The 19,026-nt window shown below is 41.9% G+C and overlaps 1 protein-coding gene across 22 annotated transcripts in view; it reads right to left on the bottom strand.

Annotated features, from left to right (window-relative positions):
• The window catches only part of MACF1 (microtubule actin crosslinking factor 1), a 398,178-nt gene that overhangs the window by 162,971 nt on the left and 216,181 nt on the right, over window positions 1-19,026 (bottom strand). For all 22 annotated transcript variants that reach the window (XM_060784087.2, XM_060784094.2, XM_060784082.2 and 19 more), the window contains 10 exons: window positions 14,488-14,640; window positions 12,751-12,905; window positions 11,276-11,402; window positions 9,382-9,565; window positions 7,511-7,680; window positions 4,977-5,155; window positions 4,656-4,794; window positions 3,807-4,000; window positions 2,071-2,233; window positions 1,413-1,496 (listed from right to left, as the gene is read on the bottom strand). In XM_060784087.2, the coding sequence (XP_060640070.2) occupies window positions 1,413-1,496; window positions 2,071-2,233; window positions 3,807-4,000; window positions 4,656-4,794; window positions 4,977-5,155; window positions 7,511-7,680; window positions 9,382-9,565; window positions 11,276-11,402; window positions 12,751-12,905; window positions 14,488-14,640 (1,548 nt within the window). The remainder of the gene's footprint in view (window positions 1-1,412; window positions 1,497-2,070; window positions 2,234-3,806; window positions 4,001-4,655; window positions 4,795-4,976; window positions 5,156-7,510; window positions 7,681-9,381; window positions 9,566-11,275; window positions 11,403-12,750; window positions 12,906-14,487; window positions 14,641-19,026) is intronic.

Below are 19,026 nucleotides of genomic sequence, written 5' to 3'. Positions count from 1 at the left end.
TATCACTGGCAATATTACAGCTTGGTTTAATCGCTCATATTGCGTGAAACGTTTTCGATGATTAAATCTGTGGAATGAGACCATTCCAATTTACTCCACAAATTTTGAGGAGACAGAATGAAGTCTCAGGGGTTTGTTAAACAGCTCTATGCCTCTGAAACTTCCAACAGGACCTTTAAATTCATTATGCGCTGCTTTGCATTTAATATCCTCAAAGGGGGATGTTGCTTTGAGGTCTTGCATTACTCTTTTCTCTCTCTCTCTACCTACCTACCGATCTATCCCTCCATCTATCCCTTCATCTGTCTGTCTGTCTGTCTGTCTGTCTGTCTGTCTGTCTATCTATCTATCTATCTATCTATCTATCTATCTATCTATTTATCTCTTGATCTACCTACCTATCACCCCTTCTCTACCTATCTCTCTCTCTCTATCTATTCATTCCCCCTCTTACTTACTTACCCATCTACCCCTACCTATCTCTTAATTTACCTATCTCTCGATCTACCTATCTATCCATTCTCCCTTTCTTATTTACTTACCCATCTATCTACCTACCTATCTCTTCATCTATCTATCTACTCTCTCTCTCTCTTTATCTATCTCTCTCTCTCTCTCTCTCTCTCAATAATAATAATAATAATAATAATAATAATAATAATAATAAATCTTTATTTATACCCTGCCACCATCTCCCCAAAGGGGTCTCGGGCCAGCTAACATTAGGCCAAGCCCGGTAATACAACATGACAAAATAAAATACCAGGCAACAAAAAATTGCAACAAAATAAAATACATAAAGTAACGAAATAAAATAACAAAATAAAGTAACAAAATTTAAAATATTATTTTAAAATAATTTAAAATAATAAAATTGCAAAATAATATATTAAAGAAATATAACACAATGGACAGGCCAAATTCTCAAGATAAAAGTGATAAAACGCTGGATGAGATAGTAGTGGAAAAAATGTATCTGTGAGGGAGGAGCCCATAAGGGAGGAACAGTGGAGTTAGGCCTTCTTTAAGGACAGGGGGAAAGCCAAGTTTCCACCAACTCTCTACCTATCTCTCCCCCACACTTTACCAATCTACATCTGTCACTATCTATCTATCTATCTACCTATTTCAATCTTCTTGCCAGCAGTTTCCATACTTCATGACTTCAAGAAACCATAACCTGCCAAGCCAGCCCTACCACCTGCCTTTGTATATTTGTGGGTTCAATTCTAGAGACTTCATTTTTGCTCCACTTAAAATGCACAGATGACCTGGAATGTGGCAAAACCAAGCCTGATACAGTGAGCAGGCTTCCTTCTGAAAACACCTGCCCCTCATTGTCTTTCCACTTGAAATCCCCCGGTCTGAAACAAGTAGTGTCAATATTTCTGCATTGTCCATTATAGTGTTACCTTGACGGCCGCTGAATATTGTTGAGAGAGTTTCTGGCATTGGTCCAGCTTGGCTTGATTGGCCTCGATTTCAGCGAAAAGGGCCTTGGAATAGGAAAGGAAATCATTTGTCAAAATCATGGAAACTGACAACAAGAACAAGTTTCTCACATATAACTGTGATTCTGCTGAATGGTCACCTATGTTATTGGTTTAGATATGTGTTATATTTCTATACATACATGAGGCATTGCATTTTGCCATGTATTATGTTGTAAACCACTTTGTGCAAAGCCGCACAAAGTGGTTTACAAGCAACGCAAGAGCAGAAACGCCAGTGGTCAGTGATGTTCCCAACATCACTGACCGCTGGCTCCCTTTGGATCTGTTCCAGGCTTTGCTCCAAACTTTGTAGGAGCTAAACATGGAGCTGAATTCTCCATCCCAATTAGTTCAACAGAAGGAACTGCACCAAGACCGTTTTGAATGTCTACTTGTTAAACTGTTCCCACAAGCTGAATATCATTGGCCTGCTAAATTCCCCATTCAATGAAGGTGTCCTTCTCACTACAGATGTGTCTAAGTGCCCCTTTTGTAAAGGAAATATCCAAGCTGACGGCCAATAGATGTACACATATCTGCCATGCCATCCGGCTCCTTTGCAGCCCTGGAGGCTTACCATCTGTTGGCTGAGCTGCTCAGAAAGGACCCGGCTGTCTTCGGCCTGCCCTGGCTTCATGGCTTCCTGCTGGGCAGTGGTCTCCTCGATCCACCGGATCAGGGCCCCATGGCAACTCCGGTAGTCACCCAGAACGTCTTGGATACTCTCCAGGTCCGATTGTCTGTCAAGGGATTTAAGGAGACGCAGGGATGAGACACGGTGGACACCAAGGGGGAAGGAATACCACCCTGATGCCCAATAAGAACCATGGCTGGAAAGCATATGGGACAAGGCCTTTCCTGCAATAAGATCTTGACTATAGAAAAGGTAAACAGTGTCTTTCCCAGCTAAAAATTTAGTGGTGAACCAAAAGCTGTATTTTATAATAATAATAATACAATATTATAATTATAATTATATATTTACATTACATGTAATATTACTAATAATATTACAATATAATGGTATAGTGCAATATAGTAATATATAATACTGATATTGTACTATCCTAATAATATAATATATTGTATGAAAATATATCTTGTAAGCCACTCTGAGTCCCCTTTGGGGTGAGAAGGGCAGCATATAAATGCCGCAAATAAATAAATAAATTGATCTGTGTATATTTGTTATATGTATTTAAATTGTCTTTTATTTTAGCTCGGTGTTTTAACACTGCTGTACTCTGCCTCAATAAAATGTTCTTAATCTGAATGGCCAAGAGCTGCAAGTCTATGTGTCTTCAAGTTGCTTGTCAATTTATGATGACCCCTGGCATTTTTCATGAGGCATAAGTAGACAAATGACACCGAGAGGTGGCTTTGCCAGTTCCTTTCTCAGCATCTAGTATTAATCAGCAGCCTCCCTTCCAAAGACTAACCAGGCCTGACCATACTTAACTTCCAAGATTAGAAGTCCAATCCCCTCAATACTTTGTTTTTTGCATTTGTCCAAAACCTGCTCACTCAAACCATTAATTGCACTGCTTTTGTGCAAAATATACTGTTTTGTGGAAAATTTCCAGGAGAGATCTTTTTTTTTTTTTTTTTTTTTTTTTTACAAAAAAGTGTTTTTAAAACAAGATATATACATTATTAGTAGGGCTGGGCAACCACGGAAAAATTTGTTTCTAAACTCGATTCGTTTTTAGGGGGGGGTTGCGTTTCGTTTTTTAAAAGAATTCCGAAATTTTTCTTTAAAAAAGTTCGATATTTACGAAATTTTGGAAATTATGAAACAATTTCGAAACAATAACGAATTGATTCGTTAATGGTGGACGCGATTGCGCAATACGCTAAAAAACCCTCCAAATGGGACAGGGGGAACTTCTGAAGCTTCCCTCTCCCTCTGTTGTTGACTGTTGGTGTGATAATTTATTTTTTTATCACTGATAAAACAAACAACAGCTATAAAACTTGCACCAGACATACGGAAATAAATAATAACGAAATAATAACGAAACGATTTCGAAACGATTTCGAAACAATTACGAAACAATACGAAATAAATTTTAAAAATTCGTTTTGATTTTTAGTTGCTCCTGAATGGTTCAATATCGGATCGTAAGCTACTTTAAATACGAATTATTAACGAATTACGAAATTAACGAACGAAACCGCCCAGCCCTAATTATTAGATATATATTTAAGATATATATTTAAACTAATGCAACTGGAAACCAAACCAGCAAGGATGGCCGCATTTCTTGCAGACAAGAAGGTATTTATATATATATATAATAAACTGCCACTGACCGGGTCTCCACCTGGAGGCCGACCCGTTGCCATCGCTCCCAGAGCTGTGCCCCTTTCTCCTGGTAGCGCTCCAGGTCCACACTGCGCTCCTGTTTCAGACGGAAGAGTTGCTCTGCTACCTCTTTGGCTCTGGACAAGTCTTCTTCAAGCGCTGCAAAGACGGCCTTCTTGTCCCTCACTTCGCTGGTCCATTGCTGCGACAGGACAAGATACACACACACAGAGAAACTACTGAATTGAAAAATTGACTAGTGGATTGAATTGAATATCATGCACCATTGCATCTAATGTGCACCTCCGTTTTCAAAACTCTGAAGCCCAAAAAAGTATTTGCTGCTGAATTTAATGTGCAAAAAGCAGCACAAAGTGCACTTTTTTTTGTTTGGCCATTACAGTTGTTGCCTGCTTAGAATTCCTTCCTTGAAAACAAAAATATTAGAGAGCCAAAGCTTCCAGCAAAGGAAAAGAAAACCTTGGGGTGCATCTATGTTGCAGAATGAATGCACTTTAAAGTGCCTTGGCTCAATGCTATGGAATCATGAAGGTTGTGGTTTGACAAAGTCTTGAGCCTTCTCTGTCAAAGAGGGCTGATGCCTCACCAAACTACAAATCCCAAAAATCCCATAGCATTCAGCCACAGCCTCATAGTGTCTAACTGGATCGAGACCCTAGGGGTTTTGGGGTGGCCTTTTTAGAAGGCACACAGTGGTGGGTCTCAACATTTTGGTCGTGTTACTCGTGGTGTGGTGTTTCCATGGTAAGCCCAAGAACATTTTTTTTAACAACCTGGAGTCCTATTACTGCGGGAAAGGCAGGATATAAGCTCTTGTCACAACAATGGCTACTGACCTGTAAGGTGGTCTGGTGGGAGCGAATGGCCGCTAGGTCAGTGGGCACTGCTTCCTCTTGGCTGAGCTTCACCTCGTAGCCCTTGACCAAGGACTCAGCCCCCTGGGTATTCCGGATGATGATGTCTACCGTTTTTAACCTATCAGAACCAAAAGAAAAGGCAACAGGAAGGGATGTCATTTCCTGACATTTTGACCAATGCTTTTGGGTTGCAAGGTCTGTTATTCAGGGCAGATTCAAGCATAACCCAAACCCAACCCAGTGGTTGGACTGGTCATCTGCCCACTATGTTGCATGAGGCTTAGGACTGTGGGCACTCACTTGTCCAGATAGATAGAGGAAAGCCCGTGTACATGGCCCATCTTCTCCACTAGGAGGTTCAGCTCCGAACGGAGGTGCGGAGTGCTGGACCCTGTAGGGGACTTGAGCAGGAAAATGCTGCACCGCTCCGAAAACTGATCCAAGTCTGCCTTCAGGTTCTGCAGATCTTCCTTCAGCCGCTGCAGAAAACAGTGGTGTCAGAGATGGAGACCTCCCAGGTCATGATCAGCAGGGAATGGAACAGAGCTGAGATCCTAACAACCTCCTTCAGGTTTATCAATTGCCAGGAATATCATTAATTCATAAACACATTTGTTACAATTTTATATTGTCAACTCTTGCAAACTATATGACGGATAGGAAGGAAGTAGTCAAATTCGAGCTGCAGGCAGAGGAGGGCAATAAATGTATCATCATCATAATCTTCCTCCCTCCCCATCCATCATAGATCCCATCTTTCCTTCCCTCCTTCCATCCCTTCATGACCATCCATCATAGATCTCTTTCTTCCTTCCCATCCTGTATAGATCTCCTCCTTCCTTCCTATACATCATAGATCCCTTCGTTCCTTCTTTTCTTCCTCCTTCCCTCTCCTTTTTTCCCTGCTTTCCTTCCTTCTTTCCTTCCCATCCATTATAGATCCTGTCATGATAAAATATAATATATGGTTTGAATGGAATTGCATGAAAGGTGTATGAATGAGAACTAATAATTTTGAAGACACCATTCTAAAATATTAAGGCCTGCAATGACTAAATCATTTACTACCTTCTTGTTGGACTGTAATTAAAAGTTGCTGAACTGCTAACATTGATAAGAACTATGACAGTGATAAGAGAAATGTTGACATCTGTTTACATCTGTCAACATTTGCTGACCAGAAACTGGATTAACTGTAAAGGAAATGATCTCTGTTTACATTAGTCAAAGACAATTCTCTTTCAGAAATATCTATGTCAAGAGGTGAAGACTAAAGATAATTTCAAACAGCTCAATTGTTTACGACATCAGCAGACTCAATCTAATAATTCTCAAAGTGTGACAGACAGCGGAGCTGTTCACCCGCCTCTCTGCTCCATGGGAAGGGCAGAGATGGTGTACGGAGAGTGTCAGATCTGCTATGGGAAAGCAGGATTCTGTATACTTTGGGCTCCTTCTCTCAAAGGAAGAGGAAGAAGTGTGGTTTGGAGTCATGTTCTTAGGGGGAAAAGTTTTGGAAGTTTTAGAACTGAGTGTTGGCAGTTTGCAGGGAAAGCAGAGTCTAGCCTAAGTGCATGTGTTCTTCTCCATGAGATGACAGAAGGAGAAATGGTGATGTACGTATGATGCTGAGTGTATTTGTGTGAATGCTGAGTAAAACTGTAATTTTCCTTCCTTTGTTTGTTTGTTAGCCAGTGTATCTGTAGGCTGTTTGGGAATTCAATGCAGTTACCATAAAATATGTATGTCTGCATGTCCAATGTCGTTCTTTGTGTAAAATAATAAATAATAATAAACTTTATTTATACCCCACCACCATCTCCCTAAAGGGGACTCGGGGCAGCTAACATGAAGCCAAGCCCAAAATATAATACAGCAAAAATAAAATGCAGAATGCAGACAACAAAGTATTACATCAGAATAAAATACATACAGTAGCAAAATAAAATAAATAAAGCAAAATTAATGCAAAATTTAAAGTCCTGTAAAAGTCCTGATACTCTTTCTCTTACTGAAAAATTGCAATAAAAAGAACCTATATTTTATTGTTATTGTTTAATGTTTGTTGCTTTGTTTTATGAGTTTATTTATTGTTGTATTTGTTATGCTATTGTTTTACTGTTGTATTTGGCCTCGGCCTCTTGTAAGCTGCACCGAGTCCTTCGGGAGATGTTAGTGGGGTATAAATAAAGGTTTATTATTATTATTATTATTATTATTATTATATTTTAAAGTTATTGAAAAGTTACTCATAACAATCCTTTCCCTTCCCTTTCCTTTCGCCTCACCTCACATCCTTCATAGATCTCCTCCTTCCTTCCTTCCCAACCATCCTTTTCCTGCCCATCTATCATAGACCCTAACAACCTCCTTCAGGTTCATGCACTGCTGGGAACACCACTAATTCATACATCTTTATATTGCTTCCTATTGCAAAGTAACGGCACTCCATGCAGTCATGCTGGCCACATGACCTTGGAGGTGTCTACAGACAACGCTGGCTCTTCGGCTTATAAATGGAGATGAGCACCACACCCCAGAGTTGGACACGGCTGGACTTAATGTCAGGGGAAAACCTATACCTATACTATTGTAAAATATTCAATGGATGGGAAGGAAGGGTCTAGATTCTCATGAGAGGTAAAGCCTGCCCCATCACTGTCTGTTTAAAATCAAGGCGAGGACAATCCTATCCCAACAGAATCCCTCCCTCCAGTTCCTCTCACTGAATAGGATTTACAGCAGCTGGTCCTGAGTCCTACCTAGAGCTAAGCTACTGAAAACAACAGGCACTTTGGGACATATTACCACCCTCCCTCTCTGGAAGCACCAACCTCCTGCTCAGCGATGCGGAAGGTGTTTTCCTGCAAGGCATCGCCATCCGTCCTTGTGCTGCTTGGCGTGCGGATGGTGCCCACCAGCCGCTGCTCACATTCATCCAGGTGAAGGCGGATGTTTTTCAGCTCAGAAAGGTACGTTCGGGAAGCCGTCTCATCTTTGTCCTCTGTTTGAAGAAAGCATTAAAAAAAAGCCAAAACAATGAAACCCTTTATAACAGTGGTTCTCAACCTTCCTAATGTGTGACTTTTTAATACAATTCCTCATGTTGTAATTTTGCTACTGTTATGAATTGTAATCTAAATATCTGATATGCAGGATGTATTTTCATTCACTGGACCAAATTTGGCACAAATACCTAATACGCCCCAATCTGAATAGTGGTGGGGTTGGGGGAGGATGGATTTTGTCATTTGGAGTTGCAGTTTCTGGGATTTATAGTTCACCTACAAACAAAGAGCATTCTGAACTCCATCAATGATGGAAGTGAACCAAACTTGGCACACAGAAGTCCCATGACCAACAGAAAATACTGGAAGGGTTTGGTGGGCATAGACCTTGAGTTTTGGAGTTGTAATTCACCTCCATCCAGAGAGCACTGTGGACTCAAAAAATGATAGATCTGGACCAAACTTGGCACGAATACTCTATTATTATTATTATTATTATTATTATTATTATTATTATTACCATTTCTATCCCGTCCTCACCTCTGAAGAGGGACTCAGGACAGCTACCAGCAGGCACCATTAGGTGCCAAACAATAAACATAATATACATTTAACCTACATTAAAAACAGTTATAAACATTAAAACAATACGCCATTTAATGTCAATCCTCCAAATCAATCCAAACAGTCCATCAGTTCAAACAGTCCATTAAAACCATCTTCAATCCATTGCTGTCAACTAAAAACAGTTACAACCATCTATCCTGTGAACAGTTGATCCCATAACCAGAGTTTGCTCAAATATGAACACTAATGGAGTTTGGGGAAAATAAGCGGCAGACGAGCAGGTTGTTTCCACCTTATAGAGCAGCATTTCTCAACCGGGGAGTCGGGGCCACTGGGAGGGTCACAAGGGGGTGTCAGAGGGATCACCAAAGACTATCAGAAAATACAGTATTTTCTGTTGGTCATGGGGGTTCTGTGTGAGAAGTTTGGCCCAATTCTCTCGTTGGTGGGGTTCAGAATGCTCTTTGATTGTAGGTGAACTACACATCCCAGCAACTACAAGTACAAAATGTCGAGGTCTATTTTCTGTGTAACTCTTTGGAATATTTCACCTGACTTCCTATCCCTGTGAGAATTGGATTTTGATAAAATTGGCTTATTTTGGAAACAAAGATTAGAGAGAAAGCCTCAATGTTCTTAACTAGGAGTCATTTGTAAGTCTGATATTTGCAACTCGGGTACTGTGAGAGAAACCTACTCCTAGGAAGGAAAATTCACTCATGGAAGAGTTATTTTCGTGGGGGAAAGGTGTCTCCACTGAGGCATTATCACCAATCCTTGTTTCTACAACAAGCCAATTTTTTTCAAAATCGAAGCGACAGAAAGTCAGGTGAAATCTTCTGAACAGGAGCACAAGCAGCAAAGGAAACCTCACAGGGCTGTTCACCCTTCCCTATGCCATCCAGAGCTAAAATATATCTATTTCACTGGAGTTACATTTTTAAAATGAGCCTGTTCCAACTTACAAAGAACAAATCTACAGAACTGATCTTGTTTGTAACTTGGGGACTGCCTGTATTCTTATTCTTATACCCCCTCATCCTCATTCTGGAAGTGGCCAGTTCCCATCTCCTTTGGTCATCTCCACGGCCCTTCCTCCCCTTACAAGAGATCCATCTTGGGTGCCTTACCATTTTCCATGGACTGCATCAGCTGCTGGAACTTCTCCTTGCAAGCCTCCACCTCCTCCTTCAGCCGCAGCCGATGGGATGCCGAGAAGAGTTCCGAATCCCGACTGTCCTCCAAGAAGTCATCGTAGTGCAGCTGCAGGTTCCTCATGGCCTGGTGGCATTCTCCCGAGGGCAAGGCCCTCAGCTGCACAAAAACACAAAGATCATTAATGTGCTGCCTTTCCCCTGGTGTGGAGCCCAAGGCAGATGCTGAACACCTTGGAGGGCCTAGGGAGATCCTTAGAGACGTGTCCTCTCAGATAAAATGGAAAGAAATGCATGATTTTAACTGTTGTTTTAATCATTGCTCTTGTAATTGTTTGGAAGTTAATGTATTTGTTTATTTTCAGATTGATACGTGTTGGCATTGAATTGTTGCCTCCCCTAAGGAGTGAGAAGGGCAGGGTACAAATGTGGAAAATAAATAAATACATAAATAAATTAAAAATGTTGGAAGTCAGCCACATCCTGCACAGGTCTATAGTTCTCATCAAGGAGGGAAATCCCTTCTTCCATTGCCCTACTTGTCTGCCTATTCTCTCTCTCTCTCTCTTTCTCCTGTTGGTTAGACTGCCACTTCTAAGGGACACGGCTCTTTTTATTAAAAGTATCCAGCCACATGGCAAGGCCCTGAGTCCTCCATTTTTGTTCTTCTTCTGTGAGCATGGAGAGAGAAGATGTTTGCTTCAGAGAGCTAGATAATTAGATAGCTAGGCCCTTACTTTCCTACCTAGAAATGTAGTTATTTCAATGTCTTTCCTAACCTTTAAAGCTTGACTCTGCTCCTGTAACACTATGCAACATGATTTTTGTCCACTGGCCTGCCCCATTGCACTATGTAACACGATTTTTGTTCCTGAGTTATAAGTGTCATTTCCTAATCGGTTCTATCATTAAAAAAACATGAGAACAGTTCATTAAACTGCAAAAACTTTGTTTTGGCGGGACATTCAACAGCATATTTTGCTTAGTTTTCTCAATAATAATAATAACAACAACAACAACAACAACAATATATTTATATCCCACTCTATCTCCCTGAGGTAACTCAAGGCAGAATACAGTACACATATACGGCAAACATTCAATGCTGTTATAGGACAGACAATACATAAACAGGCTTTCCCATCTCTGGCATTTGGAGGCTGCACTCGACTCCAGCCACGGGGGGATGCTGTCGCTCTATCTTCCATGCCGAAGAGCTTTGTCATCCATAGACGTCTCCTGAAGTACTTATAGGTGCCTTTATTATCTCCCCACTTAAAGTGGTATTTAATTATCTACTGGCATTTCTGCTTTCAATCTGCTAGGTGAGCAGAAGCTGGGGCTGACAGAAGGAGCTCACCCCATACCTAGGCGTGAACTGCCAACCTTTCAATTGGCAGGATTTTCTGCAGCTTAGCAGTGTAACCCATTGTGCTAAGCTTGGCCCCTATCTCATAGATTCTCAACCTATTCAACATAGTTTGTGGCAGCCACAAAAGCATAACAACAACTATAACAACTACTTTCAAAGTAATTAACACAAAATGCAACAGGAAATAACACTTTCAAACCAGGAACATAACATTTTTCAAATTGTGTTACATAGTGCAATTGTTGAAGTTCATTCGCTCTACTGCTAAACTCTAAAAGCTTCTGATTTGTTCAACTGCTGCTGCTTACGGTTGTTGCTGATTTGCTGTTTTTAAAATGCCTTTTTCTTTCTTTTTTTTTAAATCACCCAACAAAAATGTAAGGGCGGGGCTTTTGCTTGCAATGTTTCCACTTCCATGGGGATTTGGTGTCTTTAACTCCCATGAAAATAGAAGGTGCATTCTCCATCTGCCTTGGACCATCTCTCTGTGGGCCTTACCTTCTCCATGCTCCAGCCCTGAACCACGGAGATGTCCTTCTTCAAGTAATTCCAGGAAACCAGGCTCTTCATGTTGACGTGAAGTTTGTGCCAGAGGGCCATCGTCTTCTGGTAGAGCTGCTCCACTCTGCAAACAGGAAGGAAGAGAGAGGAAGAATCAAGCAGAGCGGCACCAAAGATTGCAGCTTCCTGCTGTGGTTATCCACCTTTAGAGTTGGAAGAGATCCCAGGAGCCATCCAGTCCAATCTGCCATCTGTCATGCAGAAAAAGCACAATCAAAGCCCTTCCAACAGATTGCCATCTGGCCTCCAAAAAAGAGCTTCCACCAGTCTCTGAGGAAGAGAGTTCAACTGCTGAACAGCTCTTCTTATGATCAGGAAGTTCCTCCTGATGTTCAGGTGGAATCTCCTTCTCTATCATTTGAACCCATGGCTCTATTGAGTTCCAGTCTCCAAGGCAGCAGAATGGCAGCCTGCCCTTCCTCAGTATCATAGCTTTTCAGATATTTAAACATGGCTATTATGTGTCTTCTCAACCTTTGATGATTCCAGCTGCTGGAAACCCAACCAAGAGTCTCCTTAACAAAATGTCTTCAGAGGGGGCTTGCCATGACCTTCCTTTGAGATAAAAGTGTGACTTGCTCAAGGTCACCAGTCGTTTTGATCCAAACCTGGACTGGATGGCCTTTGGGGGTTTCGTCCAACTCTAGAATTAGGTTGTTGTTGTTAGCAAAACTTGGATGGCCATCTCTCAGGAGTGCTTTGGTTGTGTCTTCTTTTATGGGAGGAGGTTGGACTGGATGGCCTTTGGGGATCTCTTCCAACTCTATAATTCTATAGTAATAGTAATAATGATGATAATAATAATTGTTATCATCATCATCGCTTGAATGGTCAACTGGCGGGAGTGCTTTGATTGTGTCTTCTTCCATGGGAGGAGGTTGGACTGGATGGCCTTTGGGGATCTCTTCCAACTCTAGAATTCTATAGTAATAGTAATGATGATGATGATAATAATAGTTATCATCATCATCATCATCATCATCATCGCTTGAATGGTCAACTGGCAGGAGTGCTTTGACTGTGTCTACTTTGATTGGGTGTGTGAACTGGATAGCCCTTGAGATCTCTTCAAATTCTAGGATTCTATAATACTAATAACAATAATTATAAGTATCATCATTATTTGCAGAACTTGAATGGCCATCTGTTAGGAGGGCTTTGATTGTGCTCTTTCTGCATGCCAGAAATGGGCTGGACCAGATGAACTTTGGGGACCCTTCCCAAATCTAGGATCCTACTATTCTAAGACTAATGCCATAGCCCTATACATGCTCTGCAGCCGATTCATTCCAACTGGTAGTCTTGTCAAATCAAGGGCTTCCACAGCCCCAAAGTAACAACAACCACCACAATAAGAGAGTCCCAGCAGAAGCCTCCTTGTGGTCCAATGGAGTTGTGTGTGAGTCCTTTACCTGCTGGCCACATCGATGGCCTCCTTGTTGGGAGGAGACACCAGGAAGCAGACGGATGGAACCATGGCCTCGTTCCCGGTGGGGCTGATGACCTTCCACTGGATCCGCTGGGAGTTGTCCTCCAGCACACATTCGTCATTCCTGCAGATGGTGATCTGTGGGGGAAAAGCCAAAGGGATGGCTATTTGAAGGGTGCAAGAATGGCTCCACGGCTTCAGGTTCTGCCTTCTCCCCTAAAGTGACTCACGGTAACACAAGTGCAGATCATGGTGGCCCTCCAGATACCACATCAACCCTGATTGTAAGAACTAGGAGTCAACAAACATCTGGAAGGCCACCATTGCCCTTGACATACAATGTATAGTCTCAAGCCTCATGGAAGCATTCTTCTCAGACTTTAAGATGACTCCAGCTGGTGGAAGCCATAAATCTGCACATGCAAAGCAGGTGACTATAGCACCTGTTGATAAACTCTACAAGTAGCTGGCATTGCCCCCTTGATGTGCGACAGGAAGTTGCTGCCAATTGTGAGAGAAATAAGGTTGAAAACTGTGAAAGCCACCCACTGCATGGCTATCAGCCTCTTTCCAGTAGACTTAAACAAAGGAAAAGTTTCATGAGAACCACCACTCCTCTTAATGTTCCTGCAGCAACAGTGAGACTATCAGCAGCAAAACCAGGCAATTCCAACTGGATGGACTTCCTCCAGGGGCAAACCAAGAATGGGCAACTTGGAAGTCCTTTAACAGACTCAGAAGTGGAGTTGGCAGATCAAAAGACAACCTGGCTAAATGGCACTACCTAGAAGAATCTTCCACCTTGCATGACTGTGATTGTCCACCATGTCCTGCCTCATGCACAGAGGAAGAACTGTTTAAAGCTACAGACAATGCAGTGGCTGTTGCCCGTTTTTGGTCAAAAACTATTTAGCTGCTTGTGACACAAAATAAATAAATAAATCCTAAAACAATCCACTACTAAGCCCAGCCAATTTTAATCAAGACTTTTTAAACTCACGCCCTGTGTTTTAATTTTTGTTCTGTGTATATCAATATGTATTTTATAGAAATACATTTTATATGTGTATTTTATAGAATGTTTACCATGACTATGTGTTTTAACTATGTTGAAACCCGCCTCAAGCCATGAGAAGTAAGAAATAAAATTATTAATAATAAGAATAATAAATAATAACCTACACATAGAACAATAAAAACTAATCTATAAGGTTCACACCTTCTGCTTGTTGATTTCAGTTTTTCAATTGACTGTTCCCCTTGAAATATCCCTATATGGCTATTTTTCTATTTTTAATTCATTTTGTTTGGAAAGTCCATGCAGTCGAAGGGGTCACAGAGGTACCGCCCCAGGTGCCCACCTCAATCTGGAATATTTTTAAGCTTTCAATTGCATAGGGAAGGGTGAACACCTCTGTGAGGTCCGTTGTGCTGTCTATGTTTCTGTTTAAAAGATGTCACCTTACTGAAGTCCCTGTGAAAATTGGAATTTGGCTTGCTGTGGGAACAAGGATTGGGCATAAATCTTCTGTGGAGACCTCTTTTTCCCCTGATAATAACTCTTCCAGGAATTATTTTCCCCTCCAAAGAGAGATTTCTCTCATTTCCTGTTGTCCCAGCCCTATTCTTCACTAGTTGTTTATAAGTCGAATGTTTGTAACTCGGGGATGGTCTGGAATTGGATTGTAACATAGATCTAAACAGGACTTCCTTCCCAGACCTCAATCTGACGGTAGTCACAGACGGCCTTCACGGAGATGGTTCCCTCCAGAACGTGGTCCGGGTTCCGAGGCTTCAGCTGGACGATGCTCTTGGAGCGCCCTACCAGGCTGGCCACCGAACTCTTGGCCTGGATCAGCTGCTCTTTTTCATCCTGCCCAAAAATCATAAGACAAAGGCTGGTTGGAAGAGGAAGAATAGAACAGAATCACAGAGTTGGAAGAGACCGCATGGGCCATCTAGTCCAACCCCCTGCCATGCAGGAAAAGCACATTCAAAGAGGAAGGGCAGACTTAAGGGGACCCCTATATAGAACATATGTTTATTTTAGTTGCTCTAGAAAGGAACAGGTTTGCGTGTGTGTGCACCTTTGTGTAACGTATTTCCTCTAAAATAAGACCGGGTCTTATTTTAATTAATAGGGCTTATTTTCAAGGGTTGTCTTATGTTTTTCATGCACAACAATTTTCCTTTAATCATGTATAAAAACCTCTCATCCAAAGGCACACACTTGGGTGTTTACAAATATTTTAATTATAATTTACATTATCATTTCTTTTAAGTAGTAATGTCAATAATATTATGATTTATATTGATGATGATTACACCATGTAACAAAATTTGAAAAAAAAATCTGTTCCTGGTTTGAAAGTGTTATTTCCCATTTAATTGTGTGGTCCTTTGAAAGTAGTTGTTCTACTCCAGAAACTTTGTTGTTGTGGGTGCCACAAACTAATTGGTTGAGATTCTATCAGATATTTAATGAAAAACTATAGCAAAATGTGCTGTAGGGTGACCCTCCCGCAAGAACAAAATTTTTGCAGTTTAATAAATTTATCCCATGTTGTTATGATAGAACCAATTAGAAAATAACATTGTTAACCCAGGAACAAAAATTGTGTTACACTGTGTTATTATTATTATTTTATCATTCAATATAAAATAATAAGCCCCTCAAACTGGGGCTTATTTATTAAAAATCATTCTAAGGGTATGAGGCAGAGAAGGAATGGAAGAAAAGGGTTGGATGGCCTTTGGGGTCTTCTCGCACTCTAGGATTCTATGAATGTATGAACAGGAAAACCCCAATGTAACTGCCGAACCCATATCCACAGTTTCATCTATCCATCCCCAGGAATAAAAGGTTTCTCCAGGCTTTTGCTAGGTCTTTCAATGTAACACAATGAGAACTCCCAAAAGGAAGCATACCTTAGAATGGCCTGTATTCTCTCTAGGACAGTGACTCTCAACCTGTGGATCCCCAGATGTTTTGGCCTTCAACTCCCAGAAATCCCAACAGTTAGCAAACTGGGAGTTGTAGGCCAAAACATCTGGGGATCCACAGGGGTCACCTGGAGACCCACAGGTTGAGAACACAATGAGAACTCCCAAAAGGAAGCATACCTTAGAATGGCCTGTATTCTCTCTAGGACAGTGACTCTCAACCTGCGGATCCCCAGATGTTTTGGCCTTCAACTCCCAGAAATCCCAACAGTTAGCAAACTGGTTGGGATTTCTGGGAGTTGTAGGCCAAAGCACCTGGAGACCCACAGGTTGAGAACACAATGAGAACTCCCAAAAGGAAGCATACCTTAGAATGGCCTGTATTCTCTCTAGGACAGTGACTCTCAACCTGCGGATCCCCAGATGTTTTGGCCTTCAACTCCCAGAAATCCCAACAGTTAGCAAACTGGTTGGGATTTCTGGGAGTTGTAGGCCAAAGCACCTGGAGACCCACAGGTTGAGAACACAATGAGAACTCCCAAAAGGAAGCATACCTTAGAATGGCCTGTATTCTCTCTAGGACAGTGACTCTCAACCTGCGGATCCCCAGATGTTTTGGCCTTCAACTCCCAGAAATCCCAACAGTTAGCAAACTGGTTGGGATTTCTGGGAGTTGTAGGCCAAAGCACCTGGAGACCCACAGGTTGAGAACACAATGAGAACTCCCAAAAGGAAGCATACCTTAGAATGGCCTGTATTCTCTCTAGGACAGTGACTCTCAACCTGCGGATCCCCAGATGTTTTGGCCTTCAACTCCCAGAAATCCCAACAGTTAGCAAACTGGTTGGGATTTCTGGGAGTTGTAGGCCAAAGCACCTGGAGACCCACAGGTTGAGAACACAATGAGAACTCCCAAAAGGAAGCATACCTTAGAATGGCCTGTATTCTCTCTAGGACAGTGACTCTCAACCTGCGGATCCTCAGATGTTTTGGCCTTCAACTCCCAGAAATCCCAACAGTTAGCAAACTGGTTGGGATTTCTGGGAGTTGTAGGCCAAAGCACCTGGAGACCCACAGGTTGAGAACCACTGCTCTAGGACTTTGTTAGGGCTTCTAATGGTAGGCTGGGACTGGAGGTAAGCTAATTCAATGATCACATCCAAGATGTGAGGTAACTATGGCCTGGCTGGGAAAATAACCCTAATGGATATGAGGCTCTTACTGTATTATATGTACAAACATACCCATAAGCAACATTATTTGGTACTGAAAGCAAAAAAGAGAAACCAAAACGAACCAATATTTTAATATAGTACAATGTCATACAAGGGAATCCTCCCAATTGCTCTTTGCAAGTCGTGGAACGACCGGGCAGCAGCAATTGTATGGGAAGCTGGAAGAAAGGGTTCAAAGAAAAGGAGGAAATACCAACCTTCACAATAATAATAAAAGATATATATGCAAGGTGGACCTAAGCCTGTGGCAGGATGCCAGCCAACACCCCCTTCTGTCTCATCAACAAAGCCGCATGCCCAGCTAATGATGCATTCCTGCCAGGCGCAAGATTCAGGATTATCGGTGCAATACTGAATATTGCAACATGACCCTCAACCCATTTAGGTGGAATTCCTTCAAAATCTGCTTGTTTTTCCCCCTCTCCCTCCTTTTGCAAAATAAAGCAATAAAAGCAGCATCGGGAGCATGTGAAAATACAAAGGGAAGGACGGTGCATCGACTTAAGCAGCTTAGAACCTACCAAAGAAACACTACAGCATTCAAGCGCGGTCTTATAAAGAAGGAGAAAGGTAGGAGGAGAAAGAATGAGAGAGAGATTGAGAGAGAAAGAAAGAAAGAAAAGCTTAAAATCAAGCTACCTGTGCCTGTCCCAGGGGAGCATGATTGGAAGAAATACAACTTTAACTCATTCAGTATGATCAAGGAGGCATCTACAACCGCATCCAGACACCGAAGCTTTTGTTTCTATCTGCAGAATGGTTGCAAAGCAGAAGCCGCTCAACAAGCATCACTCAAGGCCTTCAGATGGTAAAGCCTCCAGGTCTTTCCTGATTTAAGTTTGGCAACGTCTTGAACTCAGGCATCTTTCTTTGCTTAAAGCAGTGGTTCCCAACCTGTGATCCATGGACCACCAGTAGTCCGCAAGAACTAAAATACGGTCTGCAGAATCACGGTTACTACACCGCTGCAGCAAGAGCGACTGGTCTCGTGAAACCCTCTTATAGTGCTGAGGCTTTTAAATATGATGACTACTGGATGGCATATGTTCTGTAACAGAAACTAGAGCTTATATGATCTATCCAATGCAATTTTCTGAATCAGCACCCCAAATAACTAATCCAAATATACAGTTGACCAAAAATCGATTCATAACCCTTTTCGTACTAATGTTGGGGAGTGGTTCCTGGTCAAAGTGGTCCCTAGTGAAGTGGTTCCTGTTCAAGTGGTCCCTGGTTTAAAAAAAAAAAAGGTTGGAACCACTAGCTTAAAGGCACACATATGAAGCCACAACAAGATGTTCACTTTGCACTGGCTCCCCTAGAAGTCCTCACCACTGCTTCCTTTTCATGCATGAAAGAGACTCAGATATTATCTCTGGCCTGGGCTTTTTGAGCTTCTCCTTATCCTCCTGCCCTTGACTCATAACCCTTTTGGTACTAATGACTCTTGCCCAATTTAAGTTTCCTCCAATGACCTCCCTGTAGGGATCTTTTGGGTCTCTCCCAGAGTGCAAAATCTCTTATTTATGGAATTAGTTCAGTGAAAGGCCCGGACAGTCCTCCTTTTTCAGGTTGCTCAAGCACTCCAAGGCCTCATACTCTACAAAGGTTTGAGAGCACAACTCTCGTGGAGAGAAAAAGTGGGATATAAATACACATAAGAATAATAAACCACTGAGCTGCTGAACTTGCTGACCGAAAGGTCAGCAGTTTGAATCTGGGGAGCGGGGTAAGCTCCCATTGTTAAGCTCAGCTTCTGTCAACGTAGCAATTCAAAAACATCCAAATTTGAGTAGATCAATATGTACCACTTCTGCAGGAAGGTAACAACGCTTCATGCAGTCATGCTGGCCACATGACCTCGGAGGTGTCTATGGACAACTCCGGCTCTTCGGCTTAGAAATGGAGATGAGCACCACCCCCCAGAGTCAGACACAACTAGACTTAGTGTCAGAGGAAACTTTTACCTTTACCTTTAATAATAATTTTCCAGTCTCTTTTATGTTGAGTGGGGATTCAAACCTTGGTCTCTGGACTCATGGCTTAACACTCAAACCCCTGCATCACACCGACTCTTTAAA

The sequence above is a fragment of the Anolis sagrei genome, chromosome X, assembly GCF_037176765.1.
Source record: "Anolis sagrei isolate rAnoSag1 chromosome X, rAnoSag1.mat, whole genome shotgun sequence".
Taxonomy (NCBI): domain Eukaryota; kingdom Metazoa; phylum Chordata; class Lepidosauria; order Squamata; family Dactyloidae; genus Anolis; species Anolis sagrei.
This window is presented reverse-complemented; position numbering and strand designations above follow the sequence as displayed.